At 41.7% G+C, this 25489-nt stretch overlaps 3 protein-coding genes across 7 annotated transcripts in view; all 3 read right to left on the bottom strand.

Moving 5' to 3' along the window:
• Nucleotides 1–25489, bottom strand: part of LOC112554923 (von Willebrand factor D and EGF domain-containing protein-like) — a 535332-nt gene that overhangs the window by 334927 nt on the left and 174916 nt on the right. The window lies entirely within an intron of this gene.
• LOC112554925 overlaps nucleotides 1–25489 on the bottom strand; it is a 153139-nt gene that overhangs the window by 123781 nt on the left and 3869 nt on the right. The window lies entirely within an intron of this gene.
• The window catches only part of LOC112554924, a 116003-nt gene continuing 107910 nt past the window's right edge, over nucleotides 17397–25489 (bottom strand). For 2 of the 5 annotated variants that reach the window (XM_025222995.1, XM_025222994.1), the window contains exons 3-9: nucleotides 25195–25296; nucleotides 24421–24532; nucleotides 23343–23506; nucleotides 22058–22951; nucleotides 21152–21357; nucleotides 20549–20700; nucleotides 17398–17442 (exon numbers count right to left, since the gene is read on the bottom strand). In XM_025222995.1, coding sequence (XP_025078780.1) covers nucleotides 20607–20700; nucleotides 21152–21357; nucleotides 22058–22951; nucleotides 23343–23506; nucleotides 24421–24532; nucleotides 25195–25296 — 1572 coding nt within the window. In that variant the 3' untranslated portion in view covers nucleotides 17398–17442; nucleotides 20549–20606. Of the gene's footprint in view, nucleotides 17443–20548; nucleotides 20701–21151; nucleotides 21358–22057; nucleotides 22952–23342; nucleotides 23507–24420; nucleotides 24533–25194; nucleotides 25346–25489 lie in introns of all 5 variants that reach the window. The other 3 variants (XM_025222996.1, XM_025222997.1, XM_025222998.1) reach the window with 3 other exon arrangements.

Below are 25489 nucleotides of genomic sequence, written 5' to 3'. Positions count from 1 at the left end.
GCGGGAGGCTAGTAAATAAACATTCTTACATACTTTACTGTGTGAGACTTGTTTAGTCTGTGTGTCTCTTGTGTCTTATAAAGATGTTTATTTACAGCGAGTACACAAGAAATAAGACAAGAAATAAACATAAATAGCTGGTGAGTGGCTCAAAGCTCAAGAGTGTTTAGTGACGACTAAGGTGAGATGGAGGAGGTTGTGGGAGGATGTGATGATAGTAGACCTAACATCTTGTCATCTCAATATCAATGTCAGTCTTCCACTGAATGTCACCACACGTACATTTGATATCAACATGTTATTTACACGTAAACACTCGTACAGTGTTAGTTGATGTTGTGATACTAATTGTACACAGTGTATCTTACCGTGCTACTAGTGTCTTGTACACGTGACGTGTCATGTGACTGTCAGGCCCAGACACAGTCACACGTCGTGTCCACCATTCGCCGAGTTTCTTTAACACGTGACTACTGACGTCACACGGAGTCTTGGGGTCAGATAACTGATCACAGCACAGACACACATCAGTGATGTCGGCGGGTTCAGTTGTTTTAAGACAGCAATGCAGGTCCTTTGACAGAATTTTGTGATATTCAAAAACGTTTGGAACAGTTCAACAAAACACGAGTCACTCTATGTTTTGAACATAAGATCAATAAAACTTTGCATATTCCGGAAGAACCTCTCTATTCTTTAAAATTAGATTATTTTTAATGTATATTTAAGTGTAACTGCACCTAAGATGCTATTCAACAGGTAAAGATAGATGTATGTGTAGATGGGGGGAAGTATAATGAACATACCTGTGTATGTGTATAATTCATGTCCCTTTGGTAAGAAAATATGGTTGATAATTATTTTATACTTAGGTTTAAATTCTATGAAAACGTCCTTTTGCCTGTATAATACTGTTAAACAAACTGTGTTGTACCGAACATATTGTAAATAGCTCACAAATGTAACATTTTAGTGATGTGTTCAATCAGATGTCTGTGGATCGTGCTTGGACATGAATGTGTGACCACGTGATACACTCCTATGCCGTTTATACAAAAAGAACCAACCATTTATTCCTTAAAAAACTAATACTGATGATCGTTATGATGGATGTTAACAGCACCATCTCACTGCGAGCTTCCCGGATCAGAGGTCAGCACCACGTCACCGCCACGTAACCGACTCTGTCCCGGCACACGGTGTGACTCGCGTGTCTTCCACACACAGCAGCAACAGGGCCATCAACGTGGTCACAATACATTGTCATGTCAAGCACTACAAATGCAATGTCAGATTTGATTATCGTAACGGCAAGTTGACTGTCAAAAATAGATCAATGAACGGATCTTTGAATCGGTAGTTGATCGGCGCGGCTTGGATAAAGTTGCAATGTGAACAGGTCTCACATGCACGACATGTGCTCGGCCTAAATTTCAGGACAACAAATGGAGGGCAACACGAACAGTCGCTCCTGTGGTGTCCCTCACTAAGGGATACACAGCATGTTGAGCGATACTCACGTGCACGCACACACTCACACGCTCTTCGAGCGGTCCGGTGGAGCAACGGTTAGCGCCTGTCACCAATACACTGAAGGTTGGCTGCCCTGAGTTCATTTCTCGTCTCGGGCACGCTGTTCTTTCTCTGTATGTGGCATCTGTTTACAGGGCTGGCTGCTTGCCGTTATATAGCCTTAGTTGTTGGCACGGCGTAAAACACCAATTTCCCCGCCCCCTCACATGCTCTGTCTCAGAATCAGTTAACAACTTGCTGGTAAATCCTAGCTAGGCCAGATATGGCTGATGAGTGGAGTATCGCTACATTCCACCAACATCCGGCTACCAACTATGTCTATACAGATGATAGACCTACTACCTATGTCTGTGTTACGAAAACTTCTCACTATTCTCCGGTATTTCAATGGAAAGCCGCTACTTATCTAACTAACCTAACAACCTATTCTCAGATATCAGCGATTTAAGATTCGTTTTTGCAAGTCACTAGCAAGCTAGTTTATGCCCACCGACTGCACAAACCAACTTTTTTATTTTGGTCACTATTGAATTTTTTATTACAAGACGTTGATGAATATCAAAGTAAGTCGCACGCGACTGACATCATTTTTATTAATTCAAGAACACTGAAAAGGAAATTTGAACTATTGTAAGAAAAATGCACTTTGTGTACAACATTAAACAATATCATTTTTTTAAATAGTGAGTAGGATGTTTACCTCAATGAGCTTTGAGTCGTGAGAGATGGCCTGCTGTACCTGGTCAGTCGTGAGGTTAGGGACGGCGATGGTCTTGGTGATGCGCAGACCGGGACAGACATCAGACACCAGGTGAGACAACATGGCCTCCGCTTTGTTCAGCTGTGACACGGCGTCTCTCAGTTTCTTTCTGATGGTCTTGACAATATCCTCCTGTGACATTTTAAGGTCGTTTGTGATGTCACCGAACGACATCACATTGCAGACGACAAGACCGTAATGTCGGTGAATAAGAAGCACATCAAAGTTTCCCTGTTTCCAGTTCTGTGGCAAGTCAGGAGGCAGGCTGGAGGCTCGGGGTAACAGGGCAGCCGCCACAGAAAAACAAGGTTCACTCAGATATTGTCCGAAGTGGAGTCGGGTGATTCCAACTAACACTTCTCCTTTCTTTTCTGACAAACTCTGAAGACATAAGAGAACTTGTTTCATGGCTGTGTCATCTCTAATGTCACTGTCCTGGGCTATAGCAGGGTGAGAAATGGAAGTCTCAGCTGTTTCTGATGGAGTCATCACCGGCGTGTTTGAAGGTAACACAGCTTGATGTTGTGGTTTATGTGTTTTGGATGACTTCAGTAAAGATCCTAGTTTTTTTAGAAGACCCCTTCGTTTACAAGCTTTTTCAGATGGGGAGTCAAGAACCATGACATCCTGACCAGCAGCCGCAGCAGTTGCTGGTGGACTCTTTTGATTTGCTGACAATAAAACTTGAACATCCTGACCAGCAACTGTCTCTCTGGTCATCGGCACGAGGTTGAAGTAGACAGGAGGCAGGAAGTAGGCGCGAGACTCGAGGTCAGGGTACGCGGCCTCAACCCACTGGAGCCAGAATGTCTGAACTTCTTCTGCGAGTGTTGCCTGTACGAAGAAGACCTCAGTTTGTCTGACTGCAGTAACTTCATTTGAGTTTATTTCTCCATCTTTTTACTGAGTCATATTTTTTCGGTGAGTGGAAAAAAAGTTTATGTCAAATTATTTTAGTTTAGATTTGTATCCGTTTTTAAGATGGTTTTACTTTATTCCGGTACTTGTTTTTTTCAAAAATGTAAGCCTTGTCAAATTTCTTCATTTTTCTGTTGTGTAATTTGGCTGTTTATAACGCTTATTGTTATTCACTATATTTATAGTGTTGCAGCAAAACCGCTCATTATTAGTTATTATCATTGATAATTAGTTGTTATCATTCAATGTTACTGCTAGTCACTCTTGCTGCCTGCTGTTGATTGCAGCCTCTACTGTTTAGTGTTGATATCTGTTTGTAACACTGATTGTATTGTAGTCACTACTGCACTAACCTGACTACCAGTCATCTGCCTGATGAGCCTGACGACCGCCTCGATCTGAGATGGGACACCGCGGATGATGACAATCTTCATACCTGGTACAGGTGACGGGATGGGGTCAAAGTGTACATCAGCGCCTGTCTTCTTCTTGACCTCCTCCAGTGGACGCGCATTCTCTGTAAACAAGATTATTTGTCATCACTGTTCTGTTGGGACATCTTGACCTGTAACTATGACAGTTGGTTTTAAAGTTATGTACAATATATACAGTGAATTGTACGTGGTTACTTGTGGTAAATGTAACAATTATTATGCAAAACAAAAATCACTCAGTCTCCACTAAGTAAAAGACATGTAACAATTCGCGATTCAGGCGAATCTAATTAGATTCCGATTGTTTTTAATTCCCTTTGATGTCAGGGGAGGGCAGTCGCGCGCGCGGTCTTTTACGTCATGTATGAAGTGACGTAAGTAAGCTCGACACAGCGTAACTAGGCCTGCAACATTATACTCATGATTGGTCGCCACAGTCTCCAAGAAAGGCTGTTAAGAGGTCGTCCTAGTTACCTGGTCACGAATGATCTGATTGGTCAGGAGGAGGAAATGAGCCAGTTAACTTAGTGGATCTAACGTTTCTCGGGACAGTCGAGACCGAGCAGTGAGAGAATCAAGAGCTCTGTAGAGAGTTAACATTGCGTTAACGGCCTTCAACGTTATATACAACGTTCTTCTGTGAGAGGTTATCACTTGTATTCTGAGGTGTAGGGATTCGATGTGAGTGTATCGACTTCACCCATACAAGTGATATGGCATTGGCCACCATGGATTACTCCTGAAGGATTATAGATTCGCTAACGATCATCGGCGTTGATCTGCAACGTTCAACCGTATAAGGTGTAGGCCAGACATCACTTCGTATTCTATGGTGTGGTGTAGGTATTGATCCCATTGGAATATATCAGCTTCGCCGATACAAGTGATGTGGCATTAACCACCTTAGACTTACGAACTTCGGGATATAACTCGTTGGATTTAATCTGCTGGTCCAGTCGGTCATCTCGCCAGCCCGTCAGACAACCATAGGAGAGGGTAGGGCGGTAAGGGAGTAGTGTTCTTTTATTTTGTTTCATCCTCATTTCGTCACCATTTAATTTCCTAAACATTAAATGTGTTAATCGTTGGCCGGACCTTTTTGCTGAAAAAGGTGGAAGAGTGCAGCCAGCGTGGTTTACATGTAGATGTTTACACGCGCTCGCAGACACATTTAAACACTCTTCTCAAAAACGTTACAAGACATAAGAACATTAGTCTTTCTTCTACAAAAGAACTTGGAACAGATTACCTGTCAGTCACTGATTCTCTGACATTTCACATTCAAACCCAAACTCAAGACATCTTTTGTGAATGACGATTTACCTGTGACCGTGTCCTGACCCTGAGTGTGCACAAGGTGTGTCTGTAATTACATGTACTTGCTGTATGAGTGTCTGTGGTACACATGTGTGTTTGTGACTGTGTTGTACAAGTGTGCTTGTCTGTTGTAGCAAAGATTGGTTCGTGGTCTGTTGTTATTCTGTTGAGTAAATCACTTCTGTAAAGCACTCTAAACATAGTAGTGACAAAGTGCTATATAAATGTTCTATTAGCCTTTTCATCACAATAATACATCGTTATGATAATGAATTATCTCAGTTATCTCCACTCTCTAGAATTTGCTGTTGAGGTGGTGAGAGGACGAACTGTCTTACAAACGAGGAGAGGACTTATCGTCTAGTGCAAGACCTACTCACATCGTTAAAGACAGACACGTGTGACGGACCTTAAGCTCCGTGTTTATCCACGTGCTGCACTAGCGACCGTTACAAGTATTGGGACGAATAAATAAATAAAACTTTGTAGTGTGCTTCACATATTTATATTGTATTATCTTCTTAACTTGTTTTGTGTCTCCTCGTCATTTTCTTTTCTGCGTCCTTCTGTTGTTACTTTAGGAATAACACAACCGAAAGATAGAATGTACCTGTATCCATAAGTAGTGCAGCCTGTTCATTGGTCACGGCGTGTAGGTGAACTTTAACACGGCCACCGCCTCTAGAACTTTCTGGTCCACCTCCTCTTTTCAGGGGCTTTTCCTGTAATGGCGCTTACACAGTTACAGGTGAACATCAGAGAATGAACACAGTACACACAGCTTCTCAGGGTAAAAGGTACACAAGAAGACATGACAGAATTTTTCATAATTCATCTTTGACATAGATACTTATAATGATGATGATGATGATGACCTCTGTTATATCAATAGTAACTGGCTCATGACAGTGACACACCAAATATTTTTTCACATCAAACCGCGCACTCAACACACAACAAAACCTCTTCTCGCCTACATTATCACAAACACTAGTTAGTAATTTCTGTTTTTAAAATATAATTTATATCGTTTTTATCAAGCCTTAGGTTTAATAGCGTATCTTTCCCGCTCATATGGTATGAAATAAATTATTGATCATTGTTATCTCTTCAGGAACAATTAAAGAAAGTCACGTGACGGAATTAAGCTGAATATTGTGCGTAAAATTAACGATGATTGATTACAACATTCTCAATGACAACAATGACATCACTGCTCTGGTGTGAGACAGACCACATACTGACTTGTAAACTTGATTAAAGAACATTTTTAACTTTGGTACAAGGATTGACTTCCTTGACCTCTCTCCGCCTCACCCCTCCCCTAATAGCAGGTGTCTCCACCTTGTCTCACCTGTTGTGGAGCAGACGGTTGTTTGTCAGACATGGTTGACAGTGCTCTCCTCTGTGCAGGACCAAGTGTCTCAGAGGAATCGTCTGTCGTCTGCTCTTTCCTCTGGACGGGAAATAGACTGGTGTGTTCACTCAGCTTGAGAATCTGGCTGCTACAGATGATAACACATGTGGGCGACACCCAGATAGCATGGACACATTTAAAAAATGTTTTAAAAATGTTTTAAAATGTTTACATAAAACGTTAAAAAATGTTTGCAGAAAACGTTTTTAAAACGTTTATTATGCCCATCAAAGTAATGTTTTAAAAACGTTTTCTGCAAACAATTTTAAAACCTTTTTCAAATGTTTTTAAAACGTTTTATAAACATTTTTCTGTAAAACATTTTAAAAACATTTAGTAAATATTCATATGTAAATGTTTTTAAAACCTAATTTAAATGTTTTGCATCACATACGTTTTTTAAACGTTTTTAAAGTGTTTTTTAACCTAGTTTAAATGTTTCACATGACACATATTTTTTAAACGTTTTTAAATGTTTTGTAAACCTAATTTAAATGTTTCACATTTCACACATACTTTCTGCAGTTTCACTTCAAACTTGCCAAAAAAGACACAGAGAAGATTTTCATTTGTTTTAATTAAAACATATTTCGTGTCATTTTGTATAAACCCAGGAGACATTTACATCATACAATAGCAAATACAAAATTGTGACCATTTGTGATAAAAATGAATAAATGATACTCAAAAAAGAGAAAAAGAATATGAATTAATTAAACACTGACAAATCAATGCATAGGATTTTTTACTTAAATTTTTTAATTTAAATTTTATTCTTAAATTTTTTCTTAAATTAATACTTTTAAATATTTCAATTTCAAATACTTAAAGGTGAGGTGGTGCTGCAATGTGCTCCGTGCCGAGTGCCAAGGAATAATTGAACTAAAACTAAACTTATAGACCTTTTGATTTAAAAAAAATAGTGAATTGTAAATACAATTGGATGATGTACAAAATACACCAAAAAATACAGTTACCCCTTTGTAGATAACAACATGCAAATTATCATCTCGACCCTTCTACAAGGGACATATCATTCCAGCCGTATGAGAATTTCCACACTGTAAAACAAGGCTGAACAATTAAAAGTTCATGTATGTCTGGTAAAGCGGCTTTAAGAAAAATGCATTTCGAACACTATCAGGTCCACATGCCTTCATTTTAACATACTAAAACCTTCTTATACGTAATTATTAGATATCTCAAATATGAGACATTGTTGCTAAATATCAGCAAGCGTCTCAATTAGGGTCAAGAGTGGCTTGGTGATAAGCCTGATCTTCCTTATGCAGCAAAGGGAGTCATACATGCCAGTGTAGCGGAGTAAAAGGAGGCAAAAGCACAGAAGTGTTATATGTGACAGACAGCTCTTGAGCGTGGGGGAGACCCAGTGACAAAGGACTGTCAGGACTGCCTGCTGTTGCCGTGGGAAGCAAATGGCTATGTGACCAGTACTGACGTTCGGCGGCTGTAGGTGGCATTGCAGTCGTCGTAGACATTACGTGTATATCTCTAGACTTCTCTGTCGCTGGGAGAGGAGTCGTCGCTCTCTGATGCGGATGGCAGCTCGGGCGGGAAGGACGACGGACAGGTGGAACAACACTGTCTGCTGAAGCATTGGTCTCCACTCTGTGATGGCTCCTTCACTAACTTTATCGGAAGCCTCCATATACCCACGGTTCTTCTGTACAGCTTCTGCAGATAGCAAAAATGGGAAAATTGGGATTTGTAGATTAAAGAAGGGCTACAGGTTTATAGATTAAAGATGGACGAAAGAAGTCTCACACTATACATATTGTTTCAGTTCTATGGTGCTTTTGCTTGTTCCCCATGTCTTTCCGTTTTTACGCTAGTTTCACCCATAGAAGCACAATTAATACTGACAAGAGCTAAAAATAATTTTAAACTGTAGCGCTAGCAATGAAAATTGTCAATTCATGTTATACAAAAATAAGCACTTAGATCTGCACCTCTTTTTTGTCAAAGTATGTGTAGACAATATATCATATATCTATAACGTTAATAATAATATACACTAACATTTATACAACATCACTTACTGTAGATCATGGCCTGCACCTTCGGTCCCTTGAAAGCACACTTCTCTCCCTTTTGTCCTTTCCTGTTATAGTTCCGAGCAACCATGTTGGTCAGGAGTCATCGCATGATTCTTTTCGCACAATCCTTTGCATTCGTTCCACCCACACAGGAGAGGCTTTTGATCTGCAAATCATTAAAAGACAAGAAACATATCTGTCAAAAGTATGCCACACTTCATAAACAAGTAAGGGTGTAGTAAAAATATACATGGCTTTAATTATTTCCAATCCTACCATTCAAGGTCCATACAAAAAGCTGTCATTTAATGTTTCCTTCCCCAATAACCATAAAGTTTATGAGGCTGAAACCCTTTGAAACTGGATTTAAAATTTGACTTACTGTGTTCCACACTATATATGTATGTTAGATTTACAAGAACTGCTCATTCTCAAATGAATTCCCTATAACAACATAAGTTTTTAAAAAATGTAAAGCTACGCTGTAAAATTCCCCGAAATTATTACAGATTATCATTTCAATCATGGCTTTAACAATGACATCTGCTTTACGTATGAGTAATTCATGAAAGGAATCATCATCAAGGCGTCCATCCAGTTCGAACAGCTCCTGCTGTGTTCTAATTGGAAGGATCAAATCTTCTGGCAACATTCAGGCATCCTTTGCTGGAGCAGGCTGGTCTTTGCTTATCAGTGAATGAATCACCATATCTTTTACTTCCTGTAGCATTCATTTCAATTCTTTGTCTTGTTTCAGAATGAGCCAGGCTAATGCTGCAACAGTATGAACACAGCACTGTGAGCAAAAGTGGACAATTAATTTTTATAGGTGAATGAAGACAATCAATGGTGGTTTGTGAGGCAATAAGAAACTTGTATAACCAACACTATGTTCAACTTGAGATTGTGAAGGGAATTCACAACAAAATGAAACAGGCAAAACAAAAAGCAAGAAAAGTAACCCATAATATGAAATTGTCTGAATTACCTTCGTTATACACTCTCTGGGTATCTCCTTCTACTGCTGCAGTGGTGAGGTCTGTCTCCTCTAGTACTCCTTGCAGAGAGTCACTCCGTTGGTCATTGGGGTGCTCAGGTCGTGGTGGCAATATTCTGGTGGTTAGTGCATTCACCTGTGGGCATAAACGCTTGTTTTCCACTTGTGGTTGCAATGAGTCTGGCAATGGTCCTGCTGGCACTGCTGGATGCACTGATTTCCATCTAAAGTAGTCTTCATCCTCCAAGAATGCCGCCAATCAAATTGTGACGTGTTTTAAAAATTACGTCATCACGCGCAGCCATAAAGGTTAACGTTGTAAATGTTTATAAAACATTTATTTAACATTTTTGTTTTAAATGTTTTATTTTCAAACATTTAAATTTAAAAAAAAAAATGTTTCCTTGCTATCTGGGCAATAAATGTATTTATATATTAAGTATGCAAGATTATACTCGGTGAATAGCGAGCTTGTGACGCTTTATACATTGAGTACAACACCTGTATAGGTACAGAAACACACCACGTGTTAATGTGTGTACAGAGAAGGGCCCATCATTTCCTCTGTACGTGATAGGCACGTAGCTGTCACGATAGTTACTGTTTGCCTAATTCCGACCGCAAACAGGTCAGAGCCAAGTCTCTAACAAACAGTTGTTGTCAAAGTGGGTCTGTGACATTGATAATCCACAACTGCTGATGACGATGATTCTAAGGACAGAAATCGTGGTCCGCGATGTTGATAATCAGAGTTATGTGTCCACTGGTGTCATTGTTGTGCTACTAGCATGATGGCTACCATACTTACTCTACAACCGCAATGACAGTTATCTGCATTCTTTTGATACACAAGTTGTTCTTCTAGTCCAACGATTATGTTATAAACGTTTGAGGTGTGATAGTATATTGGCGGCCATTTTGAGAAAAGCGAGTTCAAAGATAATCGTTGAGATGGCCGACCGGGTTTTATTACTCCTAAACTTTCGCGTCTTTTGATCGGTTAATATTTGAATCGTTCTTTAAAGAAGTTGAACATACAGACTCCGAACTTTCTGGCGAGGTATAACACGATGGGTTTATGACAGGTAAACAGTATCAAAACAGCGTTTGAGTTTCGTCTCAAATCGGTACGGATCGCAGTAGGGTACCTGGATCAAACATATTTAGAGTCAATTTTTACTTTTTATTTTAACATAGCAGTGTATTTTCCTGACAGTTTAAAACCAAAGAATACATTTTTAAAGAAAAGACAAACAGCACAAAACTGACCCCTATCATCTTTCGGGGCCACGAGCACAAAACTGCTTCGCGCGAATTAAGACTCATTTCGCCGTGGATAGTCACATTTATAGAAAACTGTCTGTGTCACGTGGTAAGCAGTCTTCGTCATATGTCATAAGGTCACGTGACGGAGAACGAGACATCGTCTAAGTAAACGAAAAATGTAATTTATCTTATTAAACACAACATTCTACAAAGCCTTCAACTTTTCCCATATGAACAGACGGGAAAATAGACGAGATTCAAGTGGATCCTACTCTTGACGAGATTCTAAGCAGTTTTATTTTGCCTTACAGTCCCTTTAAGACTAATTGAGTTCGTCGTGGAGGGTCACATTGACACATACATACCAATTCTATTCTACGAAGTGTGTATCTAGGAAAGCACTAGTATTATTAGAAAAGTTACTTCAAACTAATAATACAAAATCTGGCTGAACCATATAATGATAATAGTGGGTTATGTTTCTTGTATATTCTTTTAAAACAGCTTTATAGATTACTCCATATCTCTCACCTCATAAATAAAAACTGTGAAGACACCTTACATTTACATGAGGTGTAATGAATGTTAAGTGTCACAACCTTAGCTACTTTAAACAACAGTTCTCAATGCAATGTCCTTCTAGTTACAGTGACGAGACTAAAATTCACTTTGTGCTTGTTTGTCCTACGTATATCACATTTGAGAGAAAAGACTATTCCACCAAAGTTTGATAATTTTTATCTCACTTAAGATTGTCTGTACTCACGGTCGATAATAATCCAGACACAAGATGTCGCCTCGCCATTTACCTCTACAAAATGGAGGAATAACCCACTAGTCTTTACTTGGCCGGTGCTCTATCCTCTATTATTTCTTATCACAAGGTAGTGGTACAAAGTCCATAAGAGATAACATTAGCAGTGGGGTTTTTTTATATAATTTCTTGCTCGCTGCGTCATTCGAGATAAGAAAATGTCAAGAAGAAAATAATAGCACTGAGCTGAACTGTTCACATCAAAACAATAGAAATAGCGGGGTTGTAGCCGTCTAATGCTCTCCTACTCTCTCTCTCAAATACACACACACACAAACACACTAACATACTAACACTGACACAGTAACAGACACAAACACACATGCTAAATTTAACAACCACCAACACACCCACAAACACACACACTTACATACACACTAATACTAACACACAAATATGCACGCTAACAAACACACTAACTCTAGCACACACACTATCGAATATTAACACACACTAACACACACACACACACACACACACACACACATACACACACTAACACACTCAGACACTATCACCACGTAGCACACAAGGCTAAATGTAGTCTTATCGTTTTAACCAATGGTTTTATTGCACAAGATTTGCAAAAGACGGAATTTCGTTAGACCATGAGCAGAAGAAGGTTGCTGGTGTCATTTGAGGAGGCTTCTTCTTTGGCTTCATAATTAGGGGCTGTTTGTAGACATTTAGTTAATTAAAGTAATAATTACCTTGATTTACCCAGTGACAATAATATGTGCCTGATTCGGATTCATAATATTTATGTGAATTAAGCACCACTCATTGGGTGTGATCATTCTGAACTATGCGTCATAACTATCTATCTATCTAATCCTCTTCGTGCATCATGTTGCACACAAGGCCTCAACCATAGTCCGCCACCAATGTCTATCGCCTGAAACCCGCTCCAGGTGACCCCGTGTCCAGCCCTTTCCTTTCATCTCCTTTTCCACTGTTCTCGAAGTTTCCTTTGTGAGACCTTGTTTTCTTCTGCCGTCTGGAGTCCATCGCAGGGCGACTGTGGAGAGGTCTGCTGTCAGCTGGCGGAGCACATGTCCAATCCATCGTCAACGCCTTTTGTGTGTTTCTTTATTGTTGTTACTCTTGCAGACTTTGCTGACATAGCCATTGAAGTTCTACGCTAAACCATGGTATGCTTAACAGGAAGTTCTGTAGTCCCGAGCCTCGTTCTAGCAGTTAAGTGAAAAAAATGATCTGCCAGCAGTCCAGGGGATAAAAGTTCGTGATCACCCAAAATGATGAAAGTACTCTACAAGATAAGATAATACTTATTTTTTCCCAGTGGGCTATTAGGGGTACCTCAAAGAAATACCACAAAACACTGTCATATCCTCAAAAAGTGATACACTGATTCCGAATTTCCTTCAAAGTTTGAAACAGTATGCACATGCACTCATATCTGCACCATATACAAGAGAAGCTAGATTAGTGATACTAATTATCAAGATGTGATGAAAGAGGATCCTCTCTGGTGTGACATTGACCTTTCAAAGCTTTAAATTCAAAGTGACTTTGTGTTATGATGACGTGTATATGTACTGAGTAGTTGTGATTGTCAGTTGTGGTGATAGCAAAAATGGTTATGAAATATTTTCTCTATGGTGTGGAACACATCATTAAAACAAACTCCTCCTCGTAAACATTTCCAGACCATGCAAAACAGACAAACCACGGACATATGTTGGATATTAGTTCCTGGACAAACTGATTTGATCACATGCACAAGCAGAACCACCTACGCACTCACCGATCACAGCTTTTCCAAATTCTATAATCAGAGGAGAAAAAACTCGTTTATTTACCCAAACGGCTTAGTGGTGGATCTTGTCCAACAGTGGCACACATGTACTACGGTCAGCACCGCCTGGCACGTCCACCACAGCCTGCTGCTGACAGACGACTGACCAGGACACGCTGAACTCCGAGGTTGACAACAACATTTGGCTGGGGCTGAAATAATAGCCAGCGCCGACACCATCGGACACTTTCATCTCCAAGCTTTGCTCCACAAGAAACATGCGCACAAGGATAGAAGAGGCAATGGACAGCCAACAGCCACACAAGTACGTTAGAAACAGCGCTGAGCAGACGACTGGTGACGTCAAACACAACAAACGTCAGCTGATCTTTATCTGCCCTATCCCTCTACAGCAGGATAAAAATAGCCTGCGACACTGACGCTGAGGTTCGTCTGCTACGAGCGCGTCCATCGTAAAGTGCCTGGATTACATTTCACGGGAAATTACTAGAAAAATAGCAAACAAATGTCTGTTGACGACAATGTAGAGAAATAATATACTGAGACCAGCTGACAGTTAAACCGACAGTGATGTCCATTCGCCTAACTGACTTAAGGGGACTGCACTCTCTTGTTCTTCGATCTGAGTCTCCTCTTGATCTGTGTTTTTGTTGTGTGTTTACACTCATTTGTGTTGCTTTTTCTTTGTCTGCACCATACCGTGTCCACCTACACACAACTTCCTATCAACTGCCTCCTTCTTACATCCCGCCATAATGATTTCTTCATACAGTTCGCCGGTGAAAAGGTCACACAGTCGATGTAGTGTTCTTTATCGTGTATCACATATTATTCGTGTATAGACCTAGTGATATTATTTAATATAATAGAGCTAGTGGTCACATATACTTACATAGCAAAGATGTCATACACAGCAATGTGAAGGGTAGCCATGTTTTATCACCAGGTAGCCTACAGGTGTGTCTCACTGACATCCACAACTCTCTTCCTTCTGATCGTTGTAAGGCAGCCAGTGCAAGTTATTTGGTTATTTGTTTGGTTATCACTTAGTTATTTTATTAGTTAAAGGTTGACCCGTTCTTTTCACATCGTGAGTGTTGTCCATAGGAATGGGAATCCCTTGGGAAACGTCCCATGGGATGGGATGGGATGGGACAGCACACATTTGTATTTCCCATGGTAGTCGATACTTGATATTGTAAAATAAATTGTCGCTGAAATTTGCAGTTGCGTAAGTAAATTATTGGAAAAATGAACATAGGTTTCCACTGCTAAAAGCAAGTGCGAAAATTGGTTTGGCCGTACCAGCATTGTTGTCCATAGGAATGTTATTATCATGGGAATCCCATTGGAAACGTCCCATGGGATGGGATGAGATGGGACAGGCATAAATTGCCATGGGATGGGACGGGATAGAAAAATATGTCCCATGGACAACCCTGCACATCGTTGTTGTCAGCTTTTCTTTTTAGATGAAAGACACTGCTCGTTAGGGATTACCTTCTGTTTCCTGCTTCCTGAGTGAGCGGTGTTATCTTCATCGGTAGCAGCGCCTCTTTCTTTAGGTTTAGTACTCGGTCTGTAACCTTACTTCTTGTGATGTGAACTATCGAAAACAAACACGTGTCTTTGTTTGCTGGATGAGGTCTACTTTGATTTTACATTTTATGAGCTGTATTCTCTCACTGCTATTTACTGGTTTATTTGCTATCTGCTGTATATTTATATTGTCAGCCTGTTGTTTGACTGTTGAAACAGTGGTCACGTGGCGCCTGTGGGTGACATGACTGTTAAAACTATTTTAACCACTTAACAACAGTCTGTACCTGTTTTATACTAACAACAAAAATCTTTATTGAAACATTCATTGTGAAACGTGTGGGCGACATTTATAAACGATTTGAAACAACATTTGTACGTCGTGTGAATGTGTTTGTGCCAAACAGTTAAACTTGTAACATGTGTTGTATCAGTGAGCCGCTAGTGTTTGTTGTGTTTACATCAATAAATCTCTTAACTCAGTGAAGCGGGTTTTGATGGACCACTCGTGTCTGTAGTTAGTCTAGGAGTTCTGTCCACTTTGTTTACCACTGGCAGTAAACAATATCAGACTGAACACTTTAGTGCACGACACTGACATTACAGTCTGATGAGGCCCTTTGACAGCACGTGTACAACATCTTATACACACAGTGACACAGATATGACACTGGTAGACTGACACACGGACGAATATGACGACACATTAGCACACACACACCTCTCTTAAACTGACAAACGTGTTGACACTAATTGTTTTGTAAGCAGAGACACGGATATCTATTACATCATAAGGTGATGACGTGTTGATAGACTGAGGGTAAAAGAGGACAAACACTAAAAGACAATTGTTGGTGTAAGAGACTGACACACTACTACAGCAGGTGACAGGTGTGTCAGTGTCAGTCGTCTTCTAGCGACTATTTGACACAATCACAAGTTGTGACGTACAGCGGGACATGAAGTCAAGTCGAGGAGAGGTAAAGTAACCGTAATCAGCGTTCGCCAGACAGACGACGACTTTTTTCTCCAGACCACGAACGTGAATTCCACACACCACCCACACCACGTCGCTGCGGGCCGTGGCCACGTCCTCGATGTCATCATCCTTCATCACCCGCACTGGGATACTCGCTTCTTGCAGTCCTCTGACCATACCCGACTGATCACTAACCTTACCCCAGTACAACACCAGCACGTCTCTCCACTGTAGACAGGGTGGTGTTGTGCCGCCACTGGTAGAGGTCAAAGTTGTAGATGTTGTTGTGCTTCTCCCTGTCAACATGGATATAAACAATAGCACCGTGACGTCATCACGTAAACTGAGAGACACACGTCACTAACACAGTCTTATTTACAACACTGTTTCTCACCCGTTCGTTATTTATCACACAGGTAAGTGTTTAACTGTAAACAACGTTACACTACACAATACACACACCTACCTGTAACACCAACACGGAGACTGTGTAGGAAGCTGCCCACCTCACGACCGCACGTGACACAGTTAACTGGCCTTTGACCTGAGTGACCCTGACCTCGGTGATACAGTCGTGTGACTGGCGGGCCGTCTGTGTGGTCGGGCACACCTCGCTGACTGTACGGCAGTACATGACGGTATGTAGTGATCTTCATGTCCTGCTCGACTTCCCTGACGACGGCAGGAGGAGAGCGGAGGGGTCTGGTTAAATATTCCACTTGCCAGCCGACGGGTGCGTTTTCAATGTAACAACTTGCCGCCCACAGATGGAGACGAGGAACGCGTGTCAGCAGCAACTCACACAAAGTCTGGAATTTGTTGATACTGTAGACATGACGGAAACATAGGATGTAGCTACACGCGTTACACTGTGTACTATTATTAATGTTTGATTCTGTTGGTGTATGATGTGTAATATTGTTACCAATGATGTCATCAAGTGATATCACAATAATGACACGTGTTCCAACACAATCTGTGTAACAGCCGATGTATCAAAACAAATCTATGTTGACAACACAACACCTCCATCAGGTGTCACAACTGTAGAGGAAACATCACCTGTTGAGCACCAAATTGTTGTAATTTAGTAAATGCAGACAGCATCTACCTGTGTGTATCATCACATCACACGCTGTACAACTCACCTGTTCACACTCACTGCTTCATCAGCGATGACGTACAACGACCCTCCGCTCGCCGCCTGTGACAAGTCGTTGAAGGCCTTCTCCACGTCGTCTCCGCCATCAAGGTCATACTGTAGGAGGTGAGGCTGACCGGGTGATACACCTGCTGACTGTTGTGTCTTTACTGTCTGCAGCAACAGTTGATACAACATGGTGCACGCTGCTAGACTCTCACTACAACTACTGACAACGTAGACGTGGTGACCACATCGCAGCCACTCTATGGCCATCAGCAGCAGCACCACAGTTTTACCTGTACCGGGCGGTCCGGTGACAAAGAGTGTGGGAGGCGCCGTGTGTAGCAGGTGAACTTGCTCCGGGAAGAGTGTTATTACAGCAGTGTAGCACTCTCCTGTCCACCACACGGCCTCACCCAGGGTCTTGACACTCACACGTGGAGGACATGTGCATGGCACAGTCACTGTTGTCGCCGGACCACAGAACCTACAACAAACAAATGTTGGATACCTGAGCTCAGCTTATTATTAAAACGACCAACGATATATATACAGTATATACATATTTTGAGCGATTTACATTATTTACTACTATGATAAGAAACAAACCCAAAAATTGAAAGTATAGTTACTAAATTCTGTTTCTCTCTCTGTCACTAACGGTCTACTGTCTACTAAGAGTTGTACATGTCGCGCTGAAGCATGAATTCTTCTCTCTAACTTTGTTCTCTTCACCAATAAATACTGTCACCTCCGCAATCTAACGGCAACAAAGGAAACAATAGCTATTCTTAGCTTTGAGAAAATAGTTTAGCTGAGTGAATAAACAAAGTAACCTCACATAATTATTACAAACTGTACAGAATCTTCATAAAATATTTACAGTAAAACCTCGATGTCACGTTTCTCAAGTGACCGCCATAATAAACGTGACACAGAGGAAACACTTTATTTGCTTCAGGTGACATCCAGACATGGAGAAAGTATGCCAGACACCGCATGTCACAATCCTGTCTAAACATATTACGATGTCAAAGTCCAACAGGTGAGCAGCAAGGTTGTGACCGTGTGTAGACAAGACTTTATGTCCCCGTGGGGAGGAACTCATCCAAGGTGGCCTGTCCTGTGAGTTGTGCTCGTATTTACAACATCACGTGTTCCAACATGTCGCTGCCCCCAGGGGCCTGAAGGTAAACTTCCCTCACGTGTCCAGCGCTGTCAGGGCTTCGGAAACTTGTTGGTGGTGGACCTGTTGATTCTCAATTGTCGTCGTCGTCACTTCCGGCGTCGCCATCAACTCCATCTCCACTGTGTGTCACACACGCAGCTTCCTCGCATATTTTGTCAAAAGAAAGTTCACAACAAGTTTCCGAGTTCTCGTCGCAGTTAAAAAATTCGTCGAAGTTGAATTTAGATGCACCAGAGGTCAATCTGTCCCAGTCATCTAGTAGCACATCATTCAAGCTCACATCGTCACTGTCATCATGGTCATGTACAACGTCAGACACACCTGACTGAACATTGAAACTAGCCTTGGCGATACAGTCCTCATATTTGACGGCATAACTTTTTTTATAGCCTGGTATTTTTTCCCCGCACTTTCAGGTTTGTCAAGCAACAAAGTACAAAATAAGCCAGTTTCGCTGACATTGTAGATATTTCTGTGTAGCATTGTAAATGCTGTGGCAGGTCACAGTCTCCCAGTGACTATGTTGTGACGAGGTGAAAGTATTAAATACGATAGTCTATACCCCACACAATCACACACACTGCAGTACACTTATGCACAAGCTGGTAGAAGCCAAATCCTGTAGAGATAAAACAAGTTGTCACGAAGGAGTAGTGATAGGGCTATAGTGTGGCTTTTGCACTTCTGCTCTCTCTCACGAGAAGGACGGACGCGCGGGTAAACTGACTGACAGAAGGCGGAATATTGAGCCAGTGGCAGTGCTGACCCTCAGATCAACAAAGGTCAGGCAGGTTCGCGGCCACTGACGTGGGAGTATTTCCGCTAATTACGACGTAATGCGAGACGCTAGTTGACACCATATGACGTACTCACGCACCACAGTTAGTGTATGACACAGTTCCCAGCATTCTAGCAATACGTCACGTAATCCGGCTGGTTGTCTTTTCACTGTCTCGCTTTGTGATAATATTGACCTTCTCTAAATCGTAACGCCCCGTCACTAACGTCACTAATGCCCCGCGGCTGTCCTTCCCCTACAGCAACGGTTCTCAACCTTTTACTTGTGACGCCCCCCTGACGAACAAAGGTACGTCCGTTCCCCCCCCCCCCCCCCCCCCCCCCCCCCCCCCCCCCTTAGCGAGCAATGTAAGCTAATTTCACTAATACCGGTATGGGAAACTTTTAAAAACTGACCACCTTCGTTTGAGAACCGCGGCCCTACAGTATGTGACCGTCGTGACGTGAATGGTCTTTTAATTCGCGAACATACGTTTGGAGCGATGACTTCTCTTACGTATTCGGCTGTAGCGCCCTCTGTCTGTCGGTCAGTTTAACCGTGCGTCCGCCTGCCACGGGAGTAGAGCAGAAGTGCAAAAGCCACACTATAGCTCTATCACTCCTCTTTGGTCACAAAGTTCTTGTACGAAATTTGTTGTCGCTTCTAACATCAGTGTAATAGTGACCTGTGTCACTAGCCATTACATCCTATACCTGTGTCTCTCGCCATTACTTCCTATACCTGTGTCTCTAGACATTACATACTATACCTGTGTCTCTCGCCATTACATCCTATACCTGTGTCTCTAGTCATTACTTCCTCTACCTGTGTCTCTAGCCATTACATCCTATACCTGTGTCTCTAGCCATTACATCCTATACCTGTGTCTAGCCATTACATCCTATACCTGTGTCTCTAGCCATTACATCCTATACCTGTGTCTAGCCATTACATCCTATACCTGTGTCTCTAGCCATTACATCCTATACCTGTGTCTCTAGCCATTACATCCTATACCTGTGTCACTAGCCATTACATCCTATACCTGTGTCTCTAGCCATTACATCCTATACCTGTGTCTTTAGCCATTACATCCTATACCTGTTGCTAAAAAACTCCTCAATGAGTTTCACAGGAGGATGTTGGCCTCAAGTGTGTCTCACATTATTCTCTGCTCTAATTCTCTTGAAATATCAGTTACAGTCGCTGGCAAGATCATCATCACCTTCATCTCTTCTTTTTCTGACAGTGGCAGCACACAGACAGTATTCTTTATTGCACTGTTCAAGAAACATTTCCACTTCCTCCATGGAAATACACTTTCTAGTCATGTTTCAGTACATAAATAAGATAAATGAGACTTAAGTCAGATCAACTCATTGTAAGCACTAGCCATCCCAATGTGCTATTGACATGACGATGTGACGTGACAAGATATTAACTTTGTGTTCGTGCACTTGGAATGATCTTTAGCAAAACGGACACACGTACAGTTTACAGTGACAATCACTACACGTGTATAGTGTGGTGAAATGACATCAGTCTCTCTGTGTCTACAATCACTACACGTGTAGACGCTGTCACCTGTAGCCAATAACACAAAATGTCTTCAAAGCCACAAATTACCAGCTGCCGATGACACTGTACATGGCACAAGGCAAACTCCTCACAATGGCTACAACAGTCAACTCACAGGCTCCTTGTATGTAGCATTGGTCACGTGATTGGTTGGGTACACCTGATAGCGGTCTGTAATTAGCTGTCCTCTAGACAGAACACTGGGAGACAAGGGGTTAATGAATGAGTGTAATGAGCAGTAAATACTTAAGCTGGTGACACAGACACTCACAAGGTGACGGGAGATTAGTAGACAGACATTCTTGAATACTTTACTGTGTGTGAGACTTGTTCAGTCTGTGTCTCTTGTGTCTTATAAACATGTTTATTTACAGCGCGTACACAACCAACAGCTACTTAAGATGTAAACAACCTAAATAACAGGTGAGTGGCTCAAAGCTCAAGAGTGTTTAGTGACGACTAAGGTGAGATAGAGGAGGTTGTGGGAGGATGTGATGATAGTAGACCTAACAACTTGTCATCTCAATATCAATGTCAGTCTTCCACTGAATGTCACCACACGTACATTTGATATCAACATGTTATTTTCACGTAAACACTCGTACAGTGTTAGTTGATGTTGTGATACTAATTGTACACAGTGTATCTTACCGTGCTACTAGTGTCTTGTACATGTGACGTGTCATGTGACTGTCAGGCCCAGACACAGCCACACGTCGTTTCCACCATTCGCCGAGTTTCTTTAACACGTGACTACTGACGTCACAAGGGGTCTCTGGGTCACACAACTGATCGCAGCACAGACACACACCAGCGATGTCGGCGGGGTCAGTAGTTTTTAGACAGCAATGCAGGTCCTTTGACAGAATTTTGTGATATGAACAACTTTTGAAACAGGTCAGCAAAGGAGCAGGTCACTCAAACTTTCTAACATAAAAGAGATAAAACTATTTATATTCCGGAACAACCTCTCTGGATCTGAAGGTTAGATAGTTTGCTTATGTATATTTAAATGTAACTGTACATAAGAAGCTATTCAACCTAGCTAGGCCAGGTATGGCTGATGGTGGAGTATCGCTACATTCCACCAACATCCGGGTACCTGCTATGTCTGTACACTTATCAGTTCGGTATCCACAGGACTATCGGATTATTTGCACCAACACTTTCAATGCTGTCTGCGTTAATGACTGAATGTTACCAAATTTTCTCTCTCACTTCCGGTATTTCATTGAGAAGCTGCTACTTATCTAACCTCACTGCCTCTACCCTGGTACTAAAGATTTAAGATACTTATCGGCAAGCGACTAACAAACCAGTTTATGGCCACCTACTACACAAGCTAACTTTATTATCCAGGTCGGCATAAAATGTTCTTTTTTTCTTTCTCGTCGTCTATCAACGTAAGTCCGACATCACTGACATCACTTTACTAAATTCAAAAGCAGTACGAAGAGCAACGCAAAACAGTTATAAAATACATCCACTGTAAGTACAACATTCAACATAATATCAAAACAATCGCATTTTTTTTTAAATAGGGAGACTGATCCTTACCTCAGTGAGTTGTGAGTCGTGAGAGATGGCCTGCTGTACCTGGTCAGTCGTGAGGTTAGGGACGGCGATGGTCTTGGTGATGCGCAGACCGGGACAGACATCAGACACCAGGTGAGACAACATGGCCTCCGCTTTGTTCAGCTGTGACACGGCGTCTCTCAGCTTCTTTCTGATGGTCTTGACAATATCCTCCTGTGACATTTTAAGGTCGTTTGTCATGTCACCGAACGACATCACATTGCAGACGACAAGACCGTAATGTCGGTGAATAAGAAGCACATCAAAATTTCCTTGTTTCCAGCTCTGTGGCAAGTCAGGAGGCAGGCTGGAGGCTCGGGGTAACTGGGCAGCCGCCACAGAAAAACAAGGTTCACTCAGATATTGTGTGAAGTGGAGTCGTGTGATTCCAACTAACACTTCTCCTGTCTTTTCAGACAAACTCTGAAGACATAAGAGAACTTGTTTCATGGCTGTGTCATCTCTAATGTCACTGTCCTGGGCTGTAGCAGGGTGAGAAATGAAAGTCTCAGCTGTTTCTGATGGAGTCATCACCGGCGTGTTTGAAGGTAATACAGCTTCTTGTTGTGGTTCATGTGTTTTGGATGACTTCGGTAAAGATCCTACTTTTTTTAGAAGACCCCTTCGTTTACTAGCTTTTTCAGATGGGGAGTCAAGAACCACGACATCCTGACAAGCAGACGCAGCAGTTGCTGATGGACTCTTTTGAGTTGCTGACAATAGAACTTGAACATCTTGACCAGCAACTGTCTCTGTGGTCATAGGCACGCGGTTGAAGTAGACAGGAGGCAGGAAGTAGGCGCGAGACTCGAGGTCAGGGTACGCGGCCTCAACCCACTGGAGCCAGAATGTCTGAACTTCTTCTGTGAGTGTTGCCTGTACGAAGAGGACCTCAGTTTGTCTGACTGCAGTAACTTCATTTGAGTTTATTTTTCCATCTTTTTACTTAGTCGCATTTGTTTGGTGAGTAGAAAAAAAGTTTCTGTCAAATTATGTTTGTTTAGATTTCTATCCGTTTTTAAGATGGTATTACTTTCTTCTGGTACTTGTTGTAATTTGGCTGTTTATAACGCTCATTGTTATTCACTGTATTTATAGTGATGCAGCAAAATCGCTCATTATTAGTTATTATCATCGATTATTAATATTATCATTCAATGTTTCTGCTAGTCACTCTTGCTGCCTGCTGTTGATTGCAGCCTCTACTGTTTAGTGTTGATAGCTGTTTGTAACTCTCTGATTATATTGTAGTCACTACTGCACTAACCTGACTACCAGTCATCTCCCTGATGAGCCTGACGACCTCCTCGATCTGAGATGGGACACCGCGGATGATGACAATCTTCATACCTGGTACAGGTGACGGGTTGGGGTCAAAGTGTACATCAGCGCCTGTCTTCTTCTTGACCTCCTCCAGTGGACGCGCATTCACTGTAAACAAGATTATTTGTCATCACTGCTCTGTCGGCACATGTTGACCTGTAACTATGACAGGTGGTTTTAAAGTTATGTACAATATATACGGTGAATTGTACCTGGTTACTTGTGGGAAAAGTAATAATTATTGTGAAAAAGAAATCACCCAGTCTCCACTAAGGCAAAGACATATGAACATTAGTCTTTCTCCTACAAAAGAACTTGGAACAGATTACCTGTCAGTCACTGATTCTCTGACCACCTTGAAGCACAAACTCAAAACATCTTTTGTCAACGACGATTTACCTGTGACCCTGTCCTGACCCTGAGCGTGCACAAGGTGTGTCTGTAATCACATGTACTTGCTGTAAGAGTGTCTGTAAGAGTGTGTGTTTGTCACTGTGAGAGCGCGAGTGAGGTTTGTGTACTGTCCACGTATGTAGTCGTGACACAGCAGCAGAGAGAAAGAACATGCGAGAAGGTCCGGCAGAGTTGACGCACCGATTGAAAAGACACTTTAGTTAGAAAGTAAAGCAGGGTCTTTTGTGGACTCCAAGGTCGGCTGAGTTCGGGTGCTTGTAAGGGATAGGTAAAAAAGAACACAACGCGAGGCAAAAACTAGACGACGCACCCGACTAACGAGAGCTAGGATTTTCATAGAGTGGAAAATTCTCCTTGGGAACTTTCGTCCTCTTCCCTGGAACAACAAAGATGAACGGACTGATTTGGCGCAAAGGGTGTTAGCGAGAGGGGTCGGTCAGTCCGGTTACACAAGTATTGGGACGAATAAATAAATAAAACTTTGCAATGTGCTCAACATGTCTATATTGTATTATCTTTTTAACTTCTTTTGTGTCTCTTCGTCATTTTCTTTTCTGCGTCCTTCTGTTGTTCCTTTAGGAAGAACAAAACCGAAAGATAGAATGTACCTGTATCCATAAGTAGCGCAGCCTGTTCGTCGGTCACGGCGTGTAGGTGAACTTTGACCCGGCCACCGCCTCTAGAACTTTCTCGTCCACCTCCTCTTTTCCGGGGCTTTCCCTGTGATGGTGGTTACACAGTTACAGGTGAACATCAGAGAATGAACACAGTACACACAGCTTGTCAGGGTAAAAGGTACACAAGAAGACATGACAGAATTTTTTAAAATTCATTTTTGACATAGATGATGATGATGATAATGATGATTGATGATTATGATGATGATGATCTCTGGTATATCAATAGTAAAAGGCTCATTGTGCTGTAACAGTGACACACCAAATATTTTTTCACGTCTAACCACGCACTCAACACACGCAAACACCAAAACCTCTTCTCGCCTACATTATCAATCACAAACACTAGTTAGTAATTTCTGTTTTAAAATATAATTTATATCGTTTTCATAAAAGCTTAGGTTAAATAGCGTATCTGTTGCGCTCAGGTGGTATGAAATAAATTTTTGATCATTGTTGTCTCTTCAGGAACAATTAAAGAAAGTCACGTGACGGAATTAAGCTGAATAGTATGCGTAAAATTAACGATGATTGATTACATTCTCAATGACAACACTGACATCACTGTTCTGGTGTGTGACAGGCCACATACTGACTTGTAAACTTGATTAAAGAATATTTGTATCTTTGGTACAAGGATTGACCTCCTTCACCTCTCTCCGCCTCACCCCTCCCCTAATAGCAGGTGTCTCCACCTTGTCCCACCTGTTGTGGAGCAGACGGTTGTTTATCAGACATGGTTGACAGTGCTCTCCTCTGTGCAGGACCAAGTGTCTCAGAGGAATCGTCTGTCGTCTGCGCTTTCCTCTGGACGGGAAACAGACTGGTGTGTTCACTCAGCCTGAGAATCTGGCTGCTACAGATGATAACAGATGTGGGCGACAATAAATGTATTTACATATTAAGTATGCAAGATTGTACTCGGTGTATAGCGAGTTTATGTCGCTTTATACATTGAGTACAACACCTGTATAGGTACAGAAACACATCACGTGTTAAT

Source organism: Pomacea canaliculata, linkage group LG14 (genome assembly GCF_003073045.1).
Source record: "Pomacea canaliculata isolate SZHN2017 linkage group LG14, ASM307304v1, whole genome shotgun sequence".
NCBI classification, from domain to species: Eukaryota; Metazoa; Mollusca; class Gastropoda; order Architaenioglossa; family Ampullariidae; genus Pomacea; species Pomacea canaliculata.
The sequence above is the reverse complement of the archived record's forward strand: the minus strand, read 5'-3'. Positions and strand labels throughout refer to the sequence as shown.